Raw genomic sequence first — 18474 nt, forward strand, 5'->3', positions numbered from 1 at the left:
AATTGAATTTGAATATTTCGTGTGCCTTGGGCGTGTCCTGCCGTGTAGTCGGTTGCGACTGCCAACAAAACAAAACCGGATGGAGAATGTGTCAACCGCGTGGACGGATGCAGCGCTGGTTGTAATTGTGTGCCGTTGTACATTCCATCGAACCTGTTTTGTTTTAATTGATTTAATTTAATATCCTTTTTTTTTGTTACTACAGCAGCAACTTTTGTGAGCAATGCATGTTAAATTGAGTTACTGCCGTTCCGTTATTAATATGAGAGCGCATGGATGAATGCGAATTGATTTATTCTGCGGTAGTAGTTGTGCAACTGAACACAATCTTTACTATTGTTGCCTAGGTATCTGATGGTGCCTGATAATTGGAACCTTCAACGCGTCTTTTCCACGTAGCAATGTGACGGATAGACTGCACCAGAGTGTTGTGGTATTTCATACCGCATGCAAAATATGCTCACAAATTCTTCAGAGATTGTTTCAACACATTCGTAGAAGCGATAGATGAAAGCTATCCGCCAGGCTTCTGAAAATCTATCAGTAATGCAATCTTTACTATGTGGCAAATTCTTGAGAGAAGATGTCGACTTAGAAATTCCATTCTTATCATCATTTTATGGAATTCGAGGCGGGCAAATAGCTCCTTCCTCCTTACCGGCAAAACAACCTCAAGAGGTATACTCCTGTCATTTGGGGGCTTTTTTATTTATTTACCCGTAGCTGAATATTTAGTTCTGCGTATGGGGCAACGGCTATAAAACAGGTCTAAGTCCATGAGCATTAGTAATCATAATCATAACCTAGCAACATGTTTGCACTTAAATACGAATTGCCAAATTCGAAACCGGAACCAAATGTTCAAATACGGGAGTCAATTGTTTCAATATGTTCTGAGTGAGGACGTCTGTTCAATATAGGCAAAAATATAGTCGAGAGTCGAGTTCGAGAGGAACATACCTGGCAGTATTTTTGGATCCTGGGAACCTTCACTATTTACCTCAATGACTTAACCCATTAATTAGATCTGCCGGAACTTGTCAAGGACAACTGAGTTCGTGAAGTTTGCCTAGATGTTCCACGAGGTAGGAGATGCCTTGATGATCTGACGTGTAAGAAGTACCACGACATCAAGTGATGGCGTGGTTTTGGTGTGATAAAGACGAATCTTGAGAGTATGGCGGTCAAGCAGCTGATACCTAGCCTCATATTCAGGTAGGCTAGAAGACGCTCACCCTAGGAATCTGCGAACAGAGAACTAGTTGAAAGATTTATTAGCATCCCGCTACTTAATAAAGAAATGGCAAAACATTTAATATGAAATAGCGTTACATTCAATTTTCGTAGAAACAAGAATCACCACCGCTGTTCACCGAAATAAAACGATTTTTTTCAAACATGTTTGGATTTACAGATCCAATTCGCTCCACCTTCGCCAACCGCATTTCGATGTCACGCAAAATGGCCGATGGCGAGCCCCACAGTGTAGCGTTTTGACAGTCAGCTGTTGTTTACACCGGTTCTTCTGGCATCTGCCAAGAACACCAAAAACGAAAACATCCAAACAGTCTACGCAACATTGTGCATTTTTTCGGTGCCGAATAACGATACATTGCATTGCGGGGAAGCAATCGGTAGCTTTCGAGCTACGCCAGAAGTGAACTCGTGGACGCTGTGAGCATGTTAAAGTTGTTACTCTCCACGCATCGACAAAGCTGCTGGCAGGGATTGTTACGGTTGGTAGCCTATGCACTGTGCCACCAGTACGAGATTGCATAACCTCAACCTGTTTTTCGTTTTCCATTCTAGATCTTCTCCATACGGTGCGGATAGTAAGCATGTATTGCTGCGCAACACAATCCAATCATTCGGTACCGCCCGATCCGGCATTCTTCAACCTTTCCGCAACACTGTCACACGTACCGCACGTCAATCGCACACTGTGACAAAAACGGGCTCTCAAGCTGGTGGCCGTCTGGTAAAAGTTTTACTCGGAGGAACCGCAATAAGCGTTACGCTAGGCTATCAGTACCGAAAGTTGTTTGTCCACTGTGAAGCGTCCGTAAATCGGTTAGCCGGACAGCGGAGCGTGCTAGACGATGGGACAGTACGGTTCGATTGGTGGAAATTTTGGCGCTACCTCAAGCACCATTTGGGCAAGCTGATTGGTGCAGTTTTGGTGAGAAGTTGCGCAAAAATATCCAGGCAATTTTGTTTATAATGTGTCTCCTATTATCCTGTTATGGTTTGTAGGCTGCTCTTGCTGTAGCATATTTCAACATTCAAATACCAAATCTGCTCGGTGTGATCGTCAACAAGCTTGCTCGCTATGCAGGCAGTAGTCTGAAAGAGTAAGTATCACTAATCGGAACTTCATTTCCCCAAGAAGAACTCATCCTTTTCATTGCCAACAGCATTAATACCGCCAGTTTCTTTCGCGACATGAGAGGTCCCGCGCTGTCATTGTTTTTGATGTATTTGGCCCAGTCCGGCTTTACCTTCGTGTACATTCTGCTGCTCAGCCAGATTGGTGAGCAAATGGCGGCCAGCATACGGCAGGATTTGTTCAAACAAATCATCATCCAGGATCTGGAGTTCTTCGACCACAACCGTACGGGCGAGCTGGTGAATCGGTTGACCGCGGATGTGCAGGATTTTAAGTCCAGCTTTAAGCAGTGCATTTCGCAGGGATTGCGCAGCTTCGCCCAGCTCGTCGGTGGAGGTATTTCACTGTTCTGGATCTCTCCACAGTTGGCCAGCATTGCGCTCGTTTCGGTCCCATTAGCTGTGGGGATGTTTTCGCTGCTTGGCCGTTCGTTGCGCCATCTGAGCAAAAAGGCCCAGGCCCAATCAGAGCGAGCAACTTCAGTGAGCGAGGAAGCGTTGTCCAACATACGCACAGTACGGGCCAGTGCGAGCGAGTACAGCGAGGTAGAACTGTTCCGTGCCGAGACGGAAAAGTCGGCCGTGATCTCTCAGCAGCTTGGTGCGGGAATTGCCGTATTTCAGGCGCTTAGCAATCTGTGCCTTAATGGGATGGTCCTGACAACGCTTCTTCTCGGTGGTCACTTCATGTCGGCGAATTCCATCAGTGCCGGTGATTTGATGGCATTTCTCGTAGCGGCACAAGGTGTACAACGATCACTCGCGCAAGGTTCCATACTGCTCGGATCCGTAATTCGAGGCATGACGGCCGGTGCTCGAGTGTTTGAATTCCTTAGTCTGGAGCCAAGGATAGATCTGAAGCATGGCTTAATCATCCCGGAGGGTAACTTGCAGGGAGAAATACGCTTCGAAGGCGTACAGTTTGTATATCCCACCCGACCCAACCAGCGTGTTTTGAAAGATTTCAACCTGGTACTTCGACCCGGCCAAACGGTGGCACTGGTCGGAGCTAGTGGAAGTGGAAAATCAACCGTTGCCGCGTTGCTGGAACGATTCTACGAACCGACGGCAGGTCGCATTACGATCGATGGTTACGAGCTTGGCCACCTGTCCCCGAGCTGGCTCCGGGGAGAACTTATCGGCTTTATCGAACAGCAACCCGTACTGTTCGGGACGACGATCTACGAAAACATTCGCTACGGTCGACCGAATGCTACGCGGGAAGAAGTGATGGAAGCTGCCAAAGCGTCACAATCACACGAATTCGTTAGCCGATTACCGGATGGGTACGATACGATGGTGGGTGAGCGTGGAATACAGCTGAGCGGTGGCCAGCGGCAACGCATTGCAATCGCACGAGCATTACTGAAGCAACCGACCGTTTTGATACTGGACGAAGCGACCAGCGCACTCGATGCAGCCAGTGAAGCGGTCGTCCAGAGTGCGCTCGATGCGGCCGTACTCGATCGAACGACGCTGGTTATTGCGCACCGTTTGTCGACGATCCGTAACGCAGACGTAATCGTGGTGCTGGACCAGGGCCAGATCGTTGAAGTGGGCACACATGACATTTTGATAAAGGCGCAGGGTTACTACTATGAGTTGGTGAAGCAACAGGAACGACAACAGCGACAGGAGCAAGATTCCAGGGCATACGGATAAGGGCAGGACAAATGCCGGGGGAGAATTGTGTTTTGTTACGTACGTTGGCCTTAGAGATTTAATTGTTACGATGAAGTTTATCACAATTGGGGCTTAGAAAAAATTGGTTTGCAAAGCTATAAAAAGACATTTAATGGAAATAAAGCAATTTAGGGTCTATTTACTCAGTGAAAACAAGGAAATTGTTTAGAAACGATGATATTATGATACCTTTTTTTCCATTTCCGTTTGATACAGTAACTATGGATTTCCGGTTTAGTTTACTCCGCTTTATTTCACATAAAATCTCAAGTTCGTTCACCACTTCTAACCATCTGTTCGTGATTCGCTTGATGCAATACGAGCGAACTTTTGTTAGCATAAGATTTCTCACACCATTCGCATTTGTACAGGCGCACCAAATTATCGTTTCCCCCACCGGATGGATGTTTCCTTGCCATGTGCTTCTTCAAACACCGTGCCAATAACTTTGTACCGCACACCGGACAGTGTTTTACCATATGATCACGCTGATGATCAACCAATTGCGGTTTCGACACAAACGATTTATCGCACTGATCACATTCAAATGCATGCCGCTCGGACAGTGGCACGTGCGCGGAATGTTTGCGCGCCATATGCATGTTCAGTACGCGCAGTTTTATCATCTGCTTGCAGACGGGACACTCTTTCGATTTATGGTTGCGCTGGTGATCGATTAGAAGCGTTTTGCAGTGGAAAATCTTATCGCATTGATTACATTTGTAGAGTCGTTTGTCGGATAGCATACCCGCTTTCGGGTGGTTTAGCGCAATATGTTCCTTGAGGTATCGAAATATGATCGTTTTCCTACAAACCGGACACTCTTGCAGCTGATGGTTTCGCCGGTGATTGCTAAGCTGACGGGTGTTGGAGAATGACGATTCACAGTAGTCACACTTGAAGGGGAGCTTTTCATTCTCCATGTTTGCTACAGCCGGATGTGATTTGTTTTGTTCTACAAGGTTAACAGGATGCTGTAAGAACATGTGCAAAAGTGACTTCATTTCACCATAAAACTTACCTTCACTAATGGAAGATATGTTTCCATGTTGAATATTCTGTTCGACAGAAGTTTCATCGCTTGAAATATATTCCATCTTTACTTCCACAGGCTCGCCTAGCGAGGACACAATCGTCGTTTCGCCTATTTCTATCTCATCAACAAACGAATAATCTCCCGTATCAACTCTTGAACGTGCCTTTGTTGAGAAGCGATTATCCTCTGTGCTTGTTCTTTTTCTCAGCGAACAATTTTCTCTCGTTATGGTTTCGGTATTATCTCGCTTATCAACCTTAATTGTTGTTGAAAACTGAACCGCATTTTCTTCGTACCGTACCGGGGTTGAAATAATCCAGGCTTCCGTACTAGACTGTGATTGAGCTTGCATGATTCCACTAATAACTCACACAGTTATTGAACTGTGTAATGATTATAGTATAGGGTAATTCTAATAAAACTTAACTGCATTATAGTTAACTAGTTGAACTAGCTGATTTTTTCAACGAGAATGGATGTAGCAATGTTTGTTTACATATGATTGTTCATGACAGCTGATTCTTTGCAGTACTAGAGCTTGTAATGTATTTGAAAAATAAACAAGATTTCTTGTTACTCGATATTTAGATTACTAGTTCAGATTTAAGATGATGTTTTTGAAAGTTTTTCTATAATGTTTTAAAGTGGTTCATATTACAAAAACGATTCATATACGCAATTTTAATTTACAAATGCGTTTGTGGTTTGAGCCACACAACTCTGCGCTATAAATAGACCGCAACACAGTTGACGTTTCGGCATGACACAATCCAACCGAATCCACGCACACACACGCACCGAAAGCAATCAGTAAACACAAATTCAGACCAAACAGGTCAAAAGAAAATCAGCAGCCCAGCGGGTATAGCGTGCGGTGAGCAACTCGTGAGCAAAATTCACAAAGCAAAGCGAAAACACCACCAAGCATTGGTGGACGCGTCCGTGCAATTTCGTGCAACGAGGTAGGAAAAAAGGCCTTTTTACGTGAGAAAGTAGTGTGCGATACCAATTTGTAGTACCATTGTGTTCCCCGTGGCGCTTTCAGAATTGGAACCAATTTTGACAGGGATCTGTGCGTGCGGATAGAGATATGATGGTCCATAGTCGCTTAAATATTTCCCTATTGGGTGGGTGACATGATGTGAATTAAAAATAAAGTAGCTTTTCTTTCATACCTCCGTGAAAGTGCATCGTGATTACAGGGTGAGGTTTTTTTCCTCGAAAATGCTACGGCTCAGTTCTGTGGTGAAAGGCCAAGAAAAACCTGTCTCGTGCGTGCGTGTGAAAACCCTCCCGGTAATGTTGCCCAAAAACGGGAACTGGTGCTGTTGTACAGCTTCCGGGGCAAAAGTGGGTGATTTCAGCACGGGCAATGTGTGTTAGGTTTAATGCAATAAAGTGAATTTACGTGTTTATGTATCGATGGAGCAGAAAGTAGTTGGTTTAATGTTTAGTAAAGTGGTCGAAAAAAAAGATTAAGCCACGACACAACGACGAGAAAGGGGCCACATATAACGTACAGAAGTGGCGAAACAGTCTGTGTGTGTGTGTGGGTGCACATGTGTGGATTGCAAGATTGCAGGGCTCGTCCTACCGAATAGCTAGCCCGTGAACGCTAAAGGATCACCTGACGAACGAAAACTATATAATTTAGGCACAACATTTTACAAAAATCTTTTACCTTTTATATCTTATCATTATTTTTCATTAATTTGAAATTAAAGTCAACAATGGAGACAATTGGTTCTACCATTGCGTGCGACACACAGCAACCCTGCAAAGCAATCGATTGATTCGTTCGACTGTGTATGCGTGCCGGCTTGAATCGTTCGAGCAGTGTGTGCGTGAGTACGGTGTATGTGTTTGGGGTGCGTGATTGCAGCAGCAACAGCAGAAAACAGGCAACCAGGAATAGGTTGCCCGCTCTCTCTCTTTCTCCCCCTCTCTCTCTCTCTCTCTATTCCACGCAGCCCACACATGGAAAAGGAACGCTCTTGCTTCGGTAGTGTGTGATACGGCACCAAAGTAGACAAGTGGCAGCAGGAAAAGGATGCATTTTCGTTGCATTCCTTAGCGTACAATAAATCATAGTTTGCTATTGTGTTTTTTACGGGGTTTACTGTTCTGTGCGTGCAGGTGTGTGTGCGTGTGTGTGGTATGTAAGTTTTTGGTAGCGAATAGAGGCAGTGCTGCTGGTGCAACTTTTGTACAAGGACGAGGACAGCAGGAAATTTAACGAGTCAAGTAAAAGACACACACCACCAGGGCCTTATTTTGTATTATTGTTGCTAGTCGGGTGAGTTTAAGAACTTTCGTTACAACAATTGTTTTGTGTTGTGCTTTTATTGTTTTGCTTCGGGAAGCTGCGTTTAAGGTGTGTGAAAATTTCGAGGTCATTCGCGGGAGAAACCACGACGGGTTACTCTCTTGTTCTCTGAATGTAGGAGATTTCAAAGGAAATTTTGAAAAGCCAAACACTCGGATGTTAATTCTGCGGTAAATATCATCTCGCACGAGTCCATGGTGTGGGGCTGAAGTTATGTTTATGCCTACTGTGATGCTAAACTGCAACGGCTACGATGCGTTCTCGTAGTGTATTGGGTGTTTTCTTTGTAGATGTGTGTGCGTACGTTAAAATAGTGAAGAAATTCCAAAATAACAAACCAAACACACCCACCACACTGCGGGTCCAACGTGTAGGAGTGCGTACGCGGCCTCGCCCTGGTGTGTGAAGCAAGTCACTAATGTTTCGGGCCTTGTTTACTTTAGTTTTGTGTTAAATTACTTAACAAAATATAAATATTCCATTTTAGCTGCAGTGCTCTCTGTGTGTGAAATGTAATTGTGTGTAAATGGTGTGCTGTGTGTAGTACGTGTAGTGTGAGCCATGAAGCCATGATTTTGCCGTGGTAAATGCCGCAAAAGCAATAGCAAATAAAAATTAGGCTTTGAATGTTTTGTTCCAAAGCCTGTAGCCAGCTGGAGTTGAAATGACAGCGTCGTAGATCATCCGGCTTATTGTGCTGTGTTACCGAAAGTGCGCGTGGTGTAAGAAGAAAAAACCCCTCAAACCCCCTTGAAGGCTCAATGAGCTAGTTTGAAAGTGTAGTGAAAATTCGGTGAAATACGGCTCGTGCTAAGTGTTATCTGTGGATCGCTTTCCGCCTGCGAAGGAGTCCAAGTTCAAACAGGCTATCAAAATCCGAACGAACGAAAGGAACACCTGGGTGTGGTAAAGTGTTTGTGGTATCAGTTCTGGTGAGCTCCCAGCGGATTAACGATGGGCAATTGCTTCAGCAGTACGGCTAAGGCCGATCCGAAAGATCCGATCGGTCCGGGACCGATTGATAGTGAACCGGTGCTGGCCGGCAATCCGGTGGCGACTCCACCACAGGAAGCAATCCGCCAACCAATGCCGGCCCTGCCCGATCCGGGCAACGACTCAATCAGTACGGCCAAAATCTTCGTCGCACTGTACGACTACGATGCGCGCACCGACGAGGATCTCAGCTTCCGCAAGGGTGAACATTTGGAGATTCTTAACGATACTCAGGTAAGTCGATTTAGGGGAGGACCCAACAAAGCTCGTGGGAATACGGCGAAGATTCGAAAGGACCACACGTGAAGATCGTGAAGATCGTCTTTTGAATGACAAAGTCTGGAAAGTGCGCAGGATCAAACCCGCACCAAAATGAGATCTGAAGCGACAGACCCGCACACGGAAGTTCCCTTGGGATGGTTGGGAACGCGAAGGACCCGTGAGAAGGAAGCCCATAAAATGAACCAAAGGCAACTGCGCAACTTAATGTTGTGATTGAACGGAGGAAACGAATATCCGAGGGTGCTCTGGGAATGATGAAAGTGAAGAATGCGATCGGAGAAGAAGCGACCAAAAGAGGAATAAACAAATACACAAACACATACACGAAATACCTGTTGTCCACGGGAAGGGAACAAGAAGCATAAGCATAAGCCAAGAATGTTTCGAGCTAAAATTATCCCTGCTGTAGCATCAAAGCAGACGAAAAGCTGTATATCAAACACAACTCCCCGTCAGCAGTTGAAAGTCAGAGCGAGCACTCAAATTTCGGGCTTTCCCTGACGGTGTGCCCGTGTATAGAACACGATCCCAAAAACGCACACACTGCCACTCCACTGCCAAGACGATAATCTTCGCCATTAAGGTCCAGCGGGCGCACGTAATGGGTCTCTTTGTTGTTTTGGCTTGGTTTTCGGGCCCCGTGAATGCGATTGATCATGATGGACGCGATCAGCTTCGTGATTAACCAAGCAAACACGGCGCGCCGTAAGCTCACATAAACACAGGCAGCACGGGTATGGGTTGTGCATATGTTTATGTGTTTTTGGGGTGTTGTTTTTGGTTTCGGGTAACCTGAAACTTTGGCGGAATGGGTAGTTGGGCTTGAGGAGCGCTGTAACGAAATCCGTGTCGAGCGTCGGTAAGGTCGAATGTACTCTGGGACCTTTAATGTTAGGCTTTTTTGCTTCTTGTCGGTTATTTCATTTTAGCTGTTAGTTTTTTTTTGGTACGACCACACGTTCGTTCAGCTATTTTTATTTTAATCAAACAACAACATCAACTAGGGTTTGCTCTTTTCTACACAAAATTTATAGAATTGTAGCTTAATTGTAGCAGACAATATGTTTCGTAAATTCATGGAATTATTCAGACTTAAACAATGACAAATCCTTGAAGAATTCTGGAAAACCAAATTCTATGGAATACTCCAAATGAAATACTTATAATTATTGAATATATTTAGATGGTTAGCAGACATCGTCAAAAATGTGTGTTCTCTTGATAAAAGTTACTTAAAAACTTCTTAAAAACGAAGTCACCAAGATACCGAGGTTCACAGATACACAAATCTGATAGCACCATCAGTTTACAGCTCAAAATTGTGGGAAATGAGCAAGATTGCTATTTGCTTGATAAAGCCTTCTACTTGATAAAGCCTTCTTCTACTCATACATTACATACAAATCCTGATATTCGAGATACGCGAATCTCCACAGTCCACTATCACTACCTCGGGGACTACCTTAACTTAATCTACCTTTGCATTTATAATTGCTTCAATTTTATAAGACTTCCTTGTGTTCTCCGATATAACGTGCCATTAGTTGCGTTAAGCACTGTATTAAAGCAACACATCTTCGAGAAGATCTACTTTCTAACTATTTCAACGTAAAAAATCCCGCTCCAGTATGATTGCATTAAAACATGTGATGAAATGGCTATACCAATACCAATGTTGAAATGCCTTTTGAACGTTCTCGTTGTCCACACATAACGATCATAAAACGAATCAAACGCGCGTATCATACTGTTCCCATTGGACGATCACGTGGTGCAACTGTAATCCCGCATCCCGCATCTTGTAAATAATTTGTCTAGCATCGTGGACGACGGAACAGTCGCGGGAGAACGATGTAATGTGCAACATGTAAACCCCCGGGTGCCATCTGGTTCCGCTTCGAGAGGTTAAATTTATCCCAAGGCGTAGTCCGATCGCGTGAGTTTGATCACTGCATCGGGTACGACATGTTGGTCTGCATGAATAGTCGAACCGGGAGGGGCAGAGCGAGAGAGAGTGTCGGATCTACCAAGAGCGACTTCCAAAACCTCATTAGGAATGAGGAACGATGGGCTGGCGAGAACGAATTCTTGGATGGAATGTTCTATAATGAGGGTCTCGGATGTGGCTGTTGATCGACCACATTCCATTCGATGCTAATGGTACTGATGGGCATGTTTTCGTTGGAGGATTATGCTGTGTTTGTATCATGGCGTATAATTATAAATTTCGAATTCTGGATTCAATTCGTATCAAGTATTAACGCTATTTTAATCATTACAAATTTAGATGCGATGTTGACAAATCTATGATAAAATTTTATCAATCAAAGTTTATTTAATTTGAAAATGAATCAAACTGGAGTTGTGATGTTTTTATGTGTTGTTCCAACAAGCTTTGGCAACATTGCAAGATGTTCGCTTTTTTGCGCCTTTCCCGCAGGTGATGTTTAAATCTTCCTCTGAATTGTATGTTTTGTCTGCATCTTCGTACCTTCCCATCCAATATTTTGTAAATACTAACTATCGTCTCGTTGCCCAACATATCTTAGCACCACCGGTCGACCGCACCGAATGGTTGGAAAGGGAAAGTTTACCACGGAGAGACCACGCGCCTTGCTGATATGTTGTTTTTCAAATCGGTTGCGGTTGAATGCGAATCTGCGATGAAACAGACCCCCGGTCAAACTTTATCGACTGCTGGGCTGGTGTGTAGTTTGCTCTCCTGCCATGCCTCCGGTGCCGCACCGCACTGATAGCGCGTCGATGCAGCTCGTCTAATCGCTTCATAACGATGGAGTGCGTTTGGTGAAGGTTTTTTTCTTCTTCTTTTCTTGTATTGCTGCTTCCCTCACGCTTCCCTTTATCGTGCCCTGATAGGACGCTGGCCGTTTGCTTGGTTCGCTACACAGCGGCACGACAGGTGGCGCCAATTACGAGGAGAAGAGGGCATTTTCGCGCGGACTTACACCAATCGACCGCGTCAAACCACCATGGACCGGGCGGGGGGGTCCAGTCCATTAACATTATTAGCAACTAATGGTTCGAAACCGAGGCAGCAGAGTGAAATGAAGAGTGTTGCCGCTGAATCGCGATGGTACATCTTGCTGATGATGATTCGCTTTCATGCCCGCTTTTCTTCTTCATGCCGTGGTGCCAAAAACCAACCCCATTCCGTGCCACTTCGCCTGTTGCGGCACCGTCGAAAGTAAACGTTGGTTGAAGCTTTCCTACAAGGTCTTCGTTTCTACGATTGCTTGGTCATGTAACTTACTCGGTGGGCATGAGAGATAAATTTCTCGATTCGAATTCTTTGGAAATTTGATACCTGAATCCCGCTTTTGCTAATGTTGCAATTTTGATATCTTTCGCTGAATAGGGTCTAGAAATATAAATTGATAAAACAGTCTGATATAGCCGTTAACAAATACATTTGAGCTTATCAGGTTGATAAGTTGGGATTTAAGCAGAAATTCCCGGGCACCAACCTCATTCTGCAGTTTACACTCTACATATGGTGGGATCAGTCGGGTGTTATGTGTTATGAGCTGCACAGGTCAAACCATCATTATTGAAATCAGTTTATTAATACGAAACATGCATTAAAGTATTTTCGAATAATTTTCGACCTTTTTTAGAGGATCTGGTCTCAGGATAACTATTTGGATTAATAGAAAATGGTAAATTCTAACACACCTTACCTTATGGTCCATATTTGGTACTATTCGACCTCTATTTGACTTGATCGATGCAGACGGCTTTTAACGCTGTTTTTTAATTAAAGGATTCATAGAATGGTTCGTGAAACGTTGGTTAGTATTATTTATTTTTTTAATAAATCAAATAAATATTGTACAACAGTTACAACTACTGCAAAGTGGTCGAATTTTTGTTGGACTAACATCAATGCTTGACTGAAGCAACCAGCACTAATTTCCTATGATAAGAATGGCCTGAATAATGGCTCCACAAGAGAAAACCATAATTTTCGTGATGCATTTTAACCGACTTGGGACCTAATTGCTTAAAAAAATTAACTTGTTACTCGTTGTTGATAGTTTGGTGTAGCGGATAGGTGTGGAAAATCCACCATCTCGAACGGCCCACACTAATTTGGAAGCAGTTCACGCGTGACCCAAACATACTCATACGCCGTCCGTGACTTTGGTTTGGTGACAAGCAACTCATCGGACCATGAACAGACAAACAAACAAACGTACAAATTTAAGTGTTCACCTCACGAAAAACCATCGTTTCACTTTTTTGCTACTATTGAACCGGTTGTTTTGTCTATTTTAATAATTGTGTTATTCGTTAAATGATACAGTAAACAATAGGTCACTGGTAATTGTGGATATTTTTATGCTTTTTATACACTTTTTATAAGCTTTGTTTGCGGAATTTTGAAACAAAATCCAAGTTCAATTTGCTTCTGTAGTTTAACATAAATTTCAAATCAAAATTAAAACTTTCACAACACAATGCAGGCAGCAAGACACTTAATCATCCTCCATGAGTCATTTGTAGCTGGCGTTTGTTTGTTTGTAGGTTCAGTTCGGTGTAAAATTGCATGATTAACAAAAAAAGTGTTATTTGACAACCTTTTTTTGTCAAGAACACATTCTTCTTACATATTTTGTTCGCCTTTTTTTTTGCAATGTAATACAATTGTTTGCTTAATTTACTCATCTATGTAGCAGCTACCAGCGCGTAATACGGTCAGATCGTTATAGCATAATGCTGTTAATCATCGGCAACATTATCAGTTGCGAATCCAGTTCCTTTCCGACCCGTCATTTGCTACTCGCGCTGCTCAACGCTAACAAAACTAGCAGCAATTGATGTGTTGTGGTCGGGGGAGCGAGTAAATTACGTCGGGGGTTGCACAAATACACTTATTTTGTTTTCCTTTATGTTGCATGTAGCATACACAGCCATACCCCGTACGGGGTGTGCAATGAACCGTAACTTCTTCACCGTACACATCCAACGGTTTTGCGGAAAGATGGGCCACTGTGTTTTTTTTTTTCTTTCTTTCTGCGGTACGAACCGTGGCCACCAGTTGTCTAGACTGGTGTGCAATGGGTATTGATTTTTGTTTGTACTTTCTATTCTGCTGCTATTTGCGGATCGGTTCTGTGCTGGTTTTTCTTTACCAGCTTTTCCTAACGGTTTTGCTAGTTTTTGTAGCAATCTGACCCATTCAAGGCAGGGTCATTAATGCTCATCAGGTTGCAACTGGAAATAAAAGAGGTTAATTAAGCGTGAGGCTATCATTGATATTCCACAAGTAGAGGTTACTGAATTGGATTTTAGTAAGCTAAGCTGTACTGTAAAAAGTTTAAATATAATGCAACCTACCGGCAACTCCCTTGGAACTAGCACTCCCTTCAATGAGTTTTTCGCATAATGAACAAAGCTAAATGCCCATGCTAGTACTCTTCACAAAGAGCAATATCACGCATGACCAGCTTTCGGGTTTCAAGAACTCCAGTTTTATGTTGTACTCGAACTCCAAACTTTCGTCTGAGATGCCCAGATTAATGCTTCCAGAGAAGCGAAGGATCTTCAATTTTATGTTGTACTCGAACTCCAAACTTTCGGCTTAGATGCCCAGTTTAATGCTTCCAGAGAACCAACCTTTAATGTACTTGTACCGTTGGCCAATCCTTTAATATTGGGAGTTTATTCTATTTAAAAAAAAACCCTCGTTGGAGTTGCTGATGTTGAAGAAAAAGTTTCTGCAATAGAAGAAAGAAGTCTCCCAAATGTTGAAGATATGCTGAAGGTGCTGAAAGCATGTTGTTCTGTCATATGTTAGCAGACTGCATAGCATTAATTAAGTAAATAATTACCCGTGTAGTCTCGGGATTGGTTGATGACGGCGCTCGACCGTCGGCGGTTTTGAGGACTCCTGCAGCAGGCCAAGACTGCGACTAAGTAAATAAGCAGCCCCGGGAACTGATTACTGATTACTACTGAGATAAGATCTTACGTTTGCGAAAAAGTCTGTGAAATGTCTCTCAACCAATGGGAACTCTATCCTAAAGTAAGGTTGACTGTTTGAATACCGTTTTTTAGATAACAAAGTTTTGATTTTATTTACTCCAATATGACGACATTTGCCGTATTATTGTGTGCCGTAACATAGTGTTGATTTTTTTTCAAATTTTACAAGTCATTTCCTCCTTTCAAATTGCCTTATCCTGGGCATACTCTTATTTGAGTTATTTGTTTGTGAAAAGTAAGTAAAACATTAAATTTGTTCAATGAATGTTTTATGTTTACTCCACGGTGATTTATTATCCGTTCTCCCCCTTATATGTACATTTAACTTCTTCAATTAAAGTCGGTATCAGTCGGTATCTTGATAACAGCAAGGAATGAAATTCGCATGACGCAGTGATGAAGTGATATAGCAATGTCCGGAGTGGCATGATGAGCGAGTTGCCGGACGCCCATGTCTGCACCGGAAACGAAAGTTTCACCCCGATGATGAATTGATGTACCATTCGCTACTCCGAAAAGCGCGGAAGGAGAGCGAAAGAAAAACCCGCGCCGAGCAGCGATGGAAATTCGACCAACGCGTTGCGATGATGATTGGTCCCGCCGGGCATCAAATGGCGTTGAGGGATGCGTCTTGCACTGTCGCGCCAAGGAGAGGACGCGCGCCTATCGGACAGTTTGTTGGGTGGACGCCGGTTAAGCACGACGATGGGATTGATTGCCGTGCTTTTTCCAGCGCATAACGCGCATTCACTTGCACTGCTACGTCTGCGACCCTCAGCCGGACCCGTTGCGTTGATTAGATAATGGCCGGGCTAAATGACGGATTGGCAGCGAGTTCCTCTGCCGGCGACCATAACGCCGCCACGCACTAGCGAATGACGAGGCGGTCGAACGGGTGTAGGAAGGAAGGGGAAACGAAAGTGAGCCACGTTGCGTTTTACTTTCTCCTTAAGGTGGATTATGTTGGTCTTTTTTTTTTTGCTGTGTGTTGCTTTATGTATTATAAGAGATGGTGCGATGCAATGTAGCATCAGCATAGACTTAGTGTTCGCTACTGGAAAATCATAATGCTACTGGAAAATCGTAAAAATTGCCTATTCTAGTTTAATTTTTGCACCACGTAAATCACGTCCATGCAACTCGGGATATGCGGTAAAGCCGTACGTGTTGGAACGATTAATAAAACATATTCTCCCGTGGGAAAATCCCCATCGGCGGCTTGACACGATGCCACCGTTAATGCACGTGCAATGCCGGGGACCGTTGCACTCGGCGCGATCAGCTCGCTGTGCGGCGTACCAGAGTGCAAGAGAATAGAGTTTATCTTGCCAGAACCGCAAACACACACACACACACTTTGTTACGCCGCCGGACATTAATTTTATGGCCAGCAGCGTCAAAACAACATTTTCCGCCTGCATGGTGGTGAGTTAAAGCCGACGGGGGTTGTTTTGTGTCGGCTCGATGGACGGAAGTGCGGCCATTTTGCATTTTTAATGCAAGACCAAGGCACGGATCGATTACCGTTTTGTTGGTTGGATAGCGTTAGGCGTGAATTAAATTAATTTAGCGTTGTACGGCCAACTCCGGCAGACTGCTTTTGGCTTGCTCGTTATCCTCTATTATGTTGGTAATGTTGAATAATCATCTAATATTACTATTTTTTTATATAAAATTGTCGTGAGTCAGAATGTCTTCTGCTGATTTAGGATTTGTTGTATCTTCAACTTCAACAGAAACTTCTTCTTTAATAACAGTAACTCCCTCTGCTAAGTTCATTGGATGAATGAAGTCTTCCATGAGCTCAGTTAGAAGTAATGAGGTAATGTTGAATAATCATCTAATAATACTTTTTTTTTTCAAAACTGTCGTGATTGAGAATGTCTTCCGTTGATTTCAGATTTGTTGTATTTTCAACTTCAACAGAAACTTCTTCCTTAACATCAGTAACTCCCTCTGCTAAGTTCATCGGAGATTGAAGTCACTGCTCCTTAGCATCAGTAACTCCCTCTGTCAAGGTCCTCGGAGAATGAAGTCTTCCATTAGCTCAGCTAGCAGTTCTTCGGCATTATTATTTTCAATTTTTAATTGCTGAACTGTTGCCCAACTCCTCAAGTTCGTTACAGGTTGGTTCTCTGGGGACATTGATCTGAGTATCTTCTGAAAGTTTCTTAAATATATAGTCACCGAACATAAACAGAGCCAACTGAATTTTAGTCCTTGTCATGCGAGATGTAGCTCTTTGAAACAGATATTCTCTTAGATATTCGTTGTGTGGTGGGTTGCCTGCATTTGGAGAAATTCATCAAGGATTTTCAGTTTATTGAAGAAACATATCGAAAATGCAATAATACATAGCCATTTATAGAGAACTCTTCAAGAGTAATCTAAATGCAACCACAATTTATTACTGATATGCCGATACCATTCAGCTCACTCTGCGCTGGCAAAACAAGCTGGCAAACATGTTTTGCATTCTTATGCGCTTAATTTGACATAAACAACGTCAGCCCTCGTTTAGCCCAGCGCTTTCTCCCGCCGTGTCTTATCTGTTCCACCCAATCCGATGCGATCGTGTCACCCAGCAGAACGTGAGAGAATGAAGCAAGTGACGTAGATGCAGCCGTAGACTTCCGTCCAAAAACCGGACTTTTCCTTTTTGCGGGCTCGTTGGCTTGGCGGGTCGCGGCCGGTTTTTGAATCCGTTTGCAAGCGCGTACTGGCATCCCCGACTCTGTATGGCGAACGGTGACGGCTGTAATAATGTCGAGACGGACACGATTGTTCCAGCAACGCACCCGCAATGCCGCACATGGCAAACCACCCGGATGCGTCCCCCACGCTGGTGTGCGCTTGTGTTAGTGTGGGATTGCGTTGCTGCAAAACAACAACAATGCGCCTGGGGTTGCACCCGGGTAGGAAGAGCGCGAGCATAGTTCGGTTCCATCATGGTGGTGTCGTGCCTATTTGGGGCCCAATAAACGTGTTGCGGGTCGTCTGTATGTGGTCGTGCCGTGACACTGGGGTGGAGTTTATTTTTTCAATTATCCAACGACAGACACGGCCAATTCTTGTTGCCTTTTGGGCGCGTTTGCATGCATTTGCGTCGGCGATGTTTGATAAACACCGAAACACTGCCAAACGCACTGGAAGTCGGCAAACTGTGATCGGCGGGGAAATGAGAGCGATTGAGACGGTAGAGCCACCTGATCTTACAGGCGACCGTTTCGATTGTCGTGTTAAGACCCACGTCAACGATGACGGTGGTAAAGGAACCGGTTTCGAAAGACATCCACTCACGCTCGACATTGGTCGACTGACGACTCGCGTACCCTGCTGTACCGGCGTACGGACAAGCGTTCTGTTGCTGGATATACTTTTGCGTTTGTTTTTTTCTTCCTTTTGCTACATACTTTTGCACTACGTTTGGTCCGTTTACCATTTCTAGTTTATGGCTTGTCGCGGGGGAACTCTTCCTGCAGCACACGAACGAACCATGGTAGTAGCCATCGTTGTCATCCTTGTCGATTGATAGCTGCCCTACCGTTTTGCTCCAGACAGCCTTAACTTGCCCATGCTGATGCCAACCGGATCGTATGCTCTTTCGTGACAAATGGGTATCCGGTTCAGCATTGACAGTAAGTGGCATAAATAAGCTAACAGAGAAGAAGTTCTAAATATTTGCGTATGAACCCGAACTATTTCAGCAATTCTTGGAGAGCATAGACATATTACAATGAGACATTTGAGGACTTGTAAAGAG

At 44.0% G+C, this 18474-nt stretch overlaps 2 protein-coding genes across 2 annotated transcripts; one reads left to right on the forward strand and one right to left on the reverse strand.

Annotated features, from left to right (window-relative positions):
- The first annotated feature begins 1680 nt into the window (after nt 1–1680).
- On the forward strand, nt 1681–4047 carry LOC128710806 (mitochondrial potassium channel ATP-binding subunit). The gene is made up of 4 exons (XM_053805659.1): nt 1681–1736; nt 1810–2179; nt 2254–2351; nt 2415–4047. The coding sequence occupies exons 1-4, from the start codon at nt 1681–1683 to the stop codon at nt 4045–4047; spliced, it is 2157 nt and encodes a 718-aa protein (XP_053661634.1).
- A 287-nt stretch (nt 4048–4334) lies between these two features.
- On the reverse strand, nt 4335–5456 carry LOC128713064 (zinc finger protein 62). The gene is made up of 2 exons (XM_053807926.1): nt 5090–5456; nt 4335–5023 (listed from the first exon to the last, which is right to left on the reverse strand). The coding sequence occupies exons 1-2, from the start codon at nt 5454–5456 to the stop codon at nt 4335–4337; spliced, it is 1056 nt and encodes a 351-aa protein (XP_053663901.1).
- Nucleotides 5457–18474: the final 13018 nt, after the last annotated feature.

The sequence above is a fragment of the Anopheles marshallii genome, chromosome 3, assembly GCF_943734725.1.
Source record: "Anopheles marshallii chromosome 3, idAnoMarsDA_429_01, whole genome shotgun sequence".
Classification (NCBI taxonomy): Eukaryota; Metazoa; Arthropoda; class Insecta; order Diptera; family Culicidae; genus Anopheles; species Anopheles marshallii.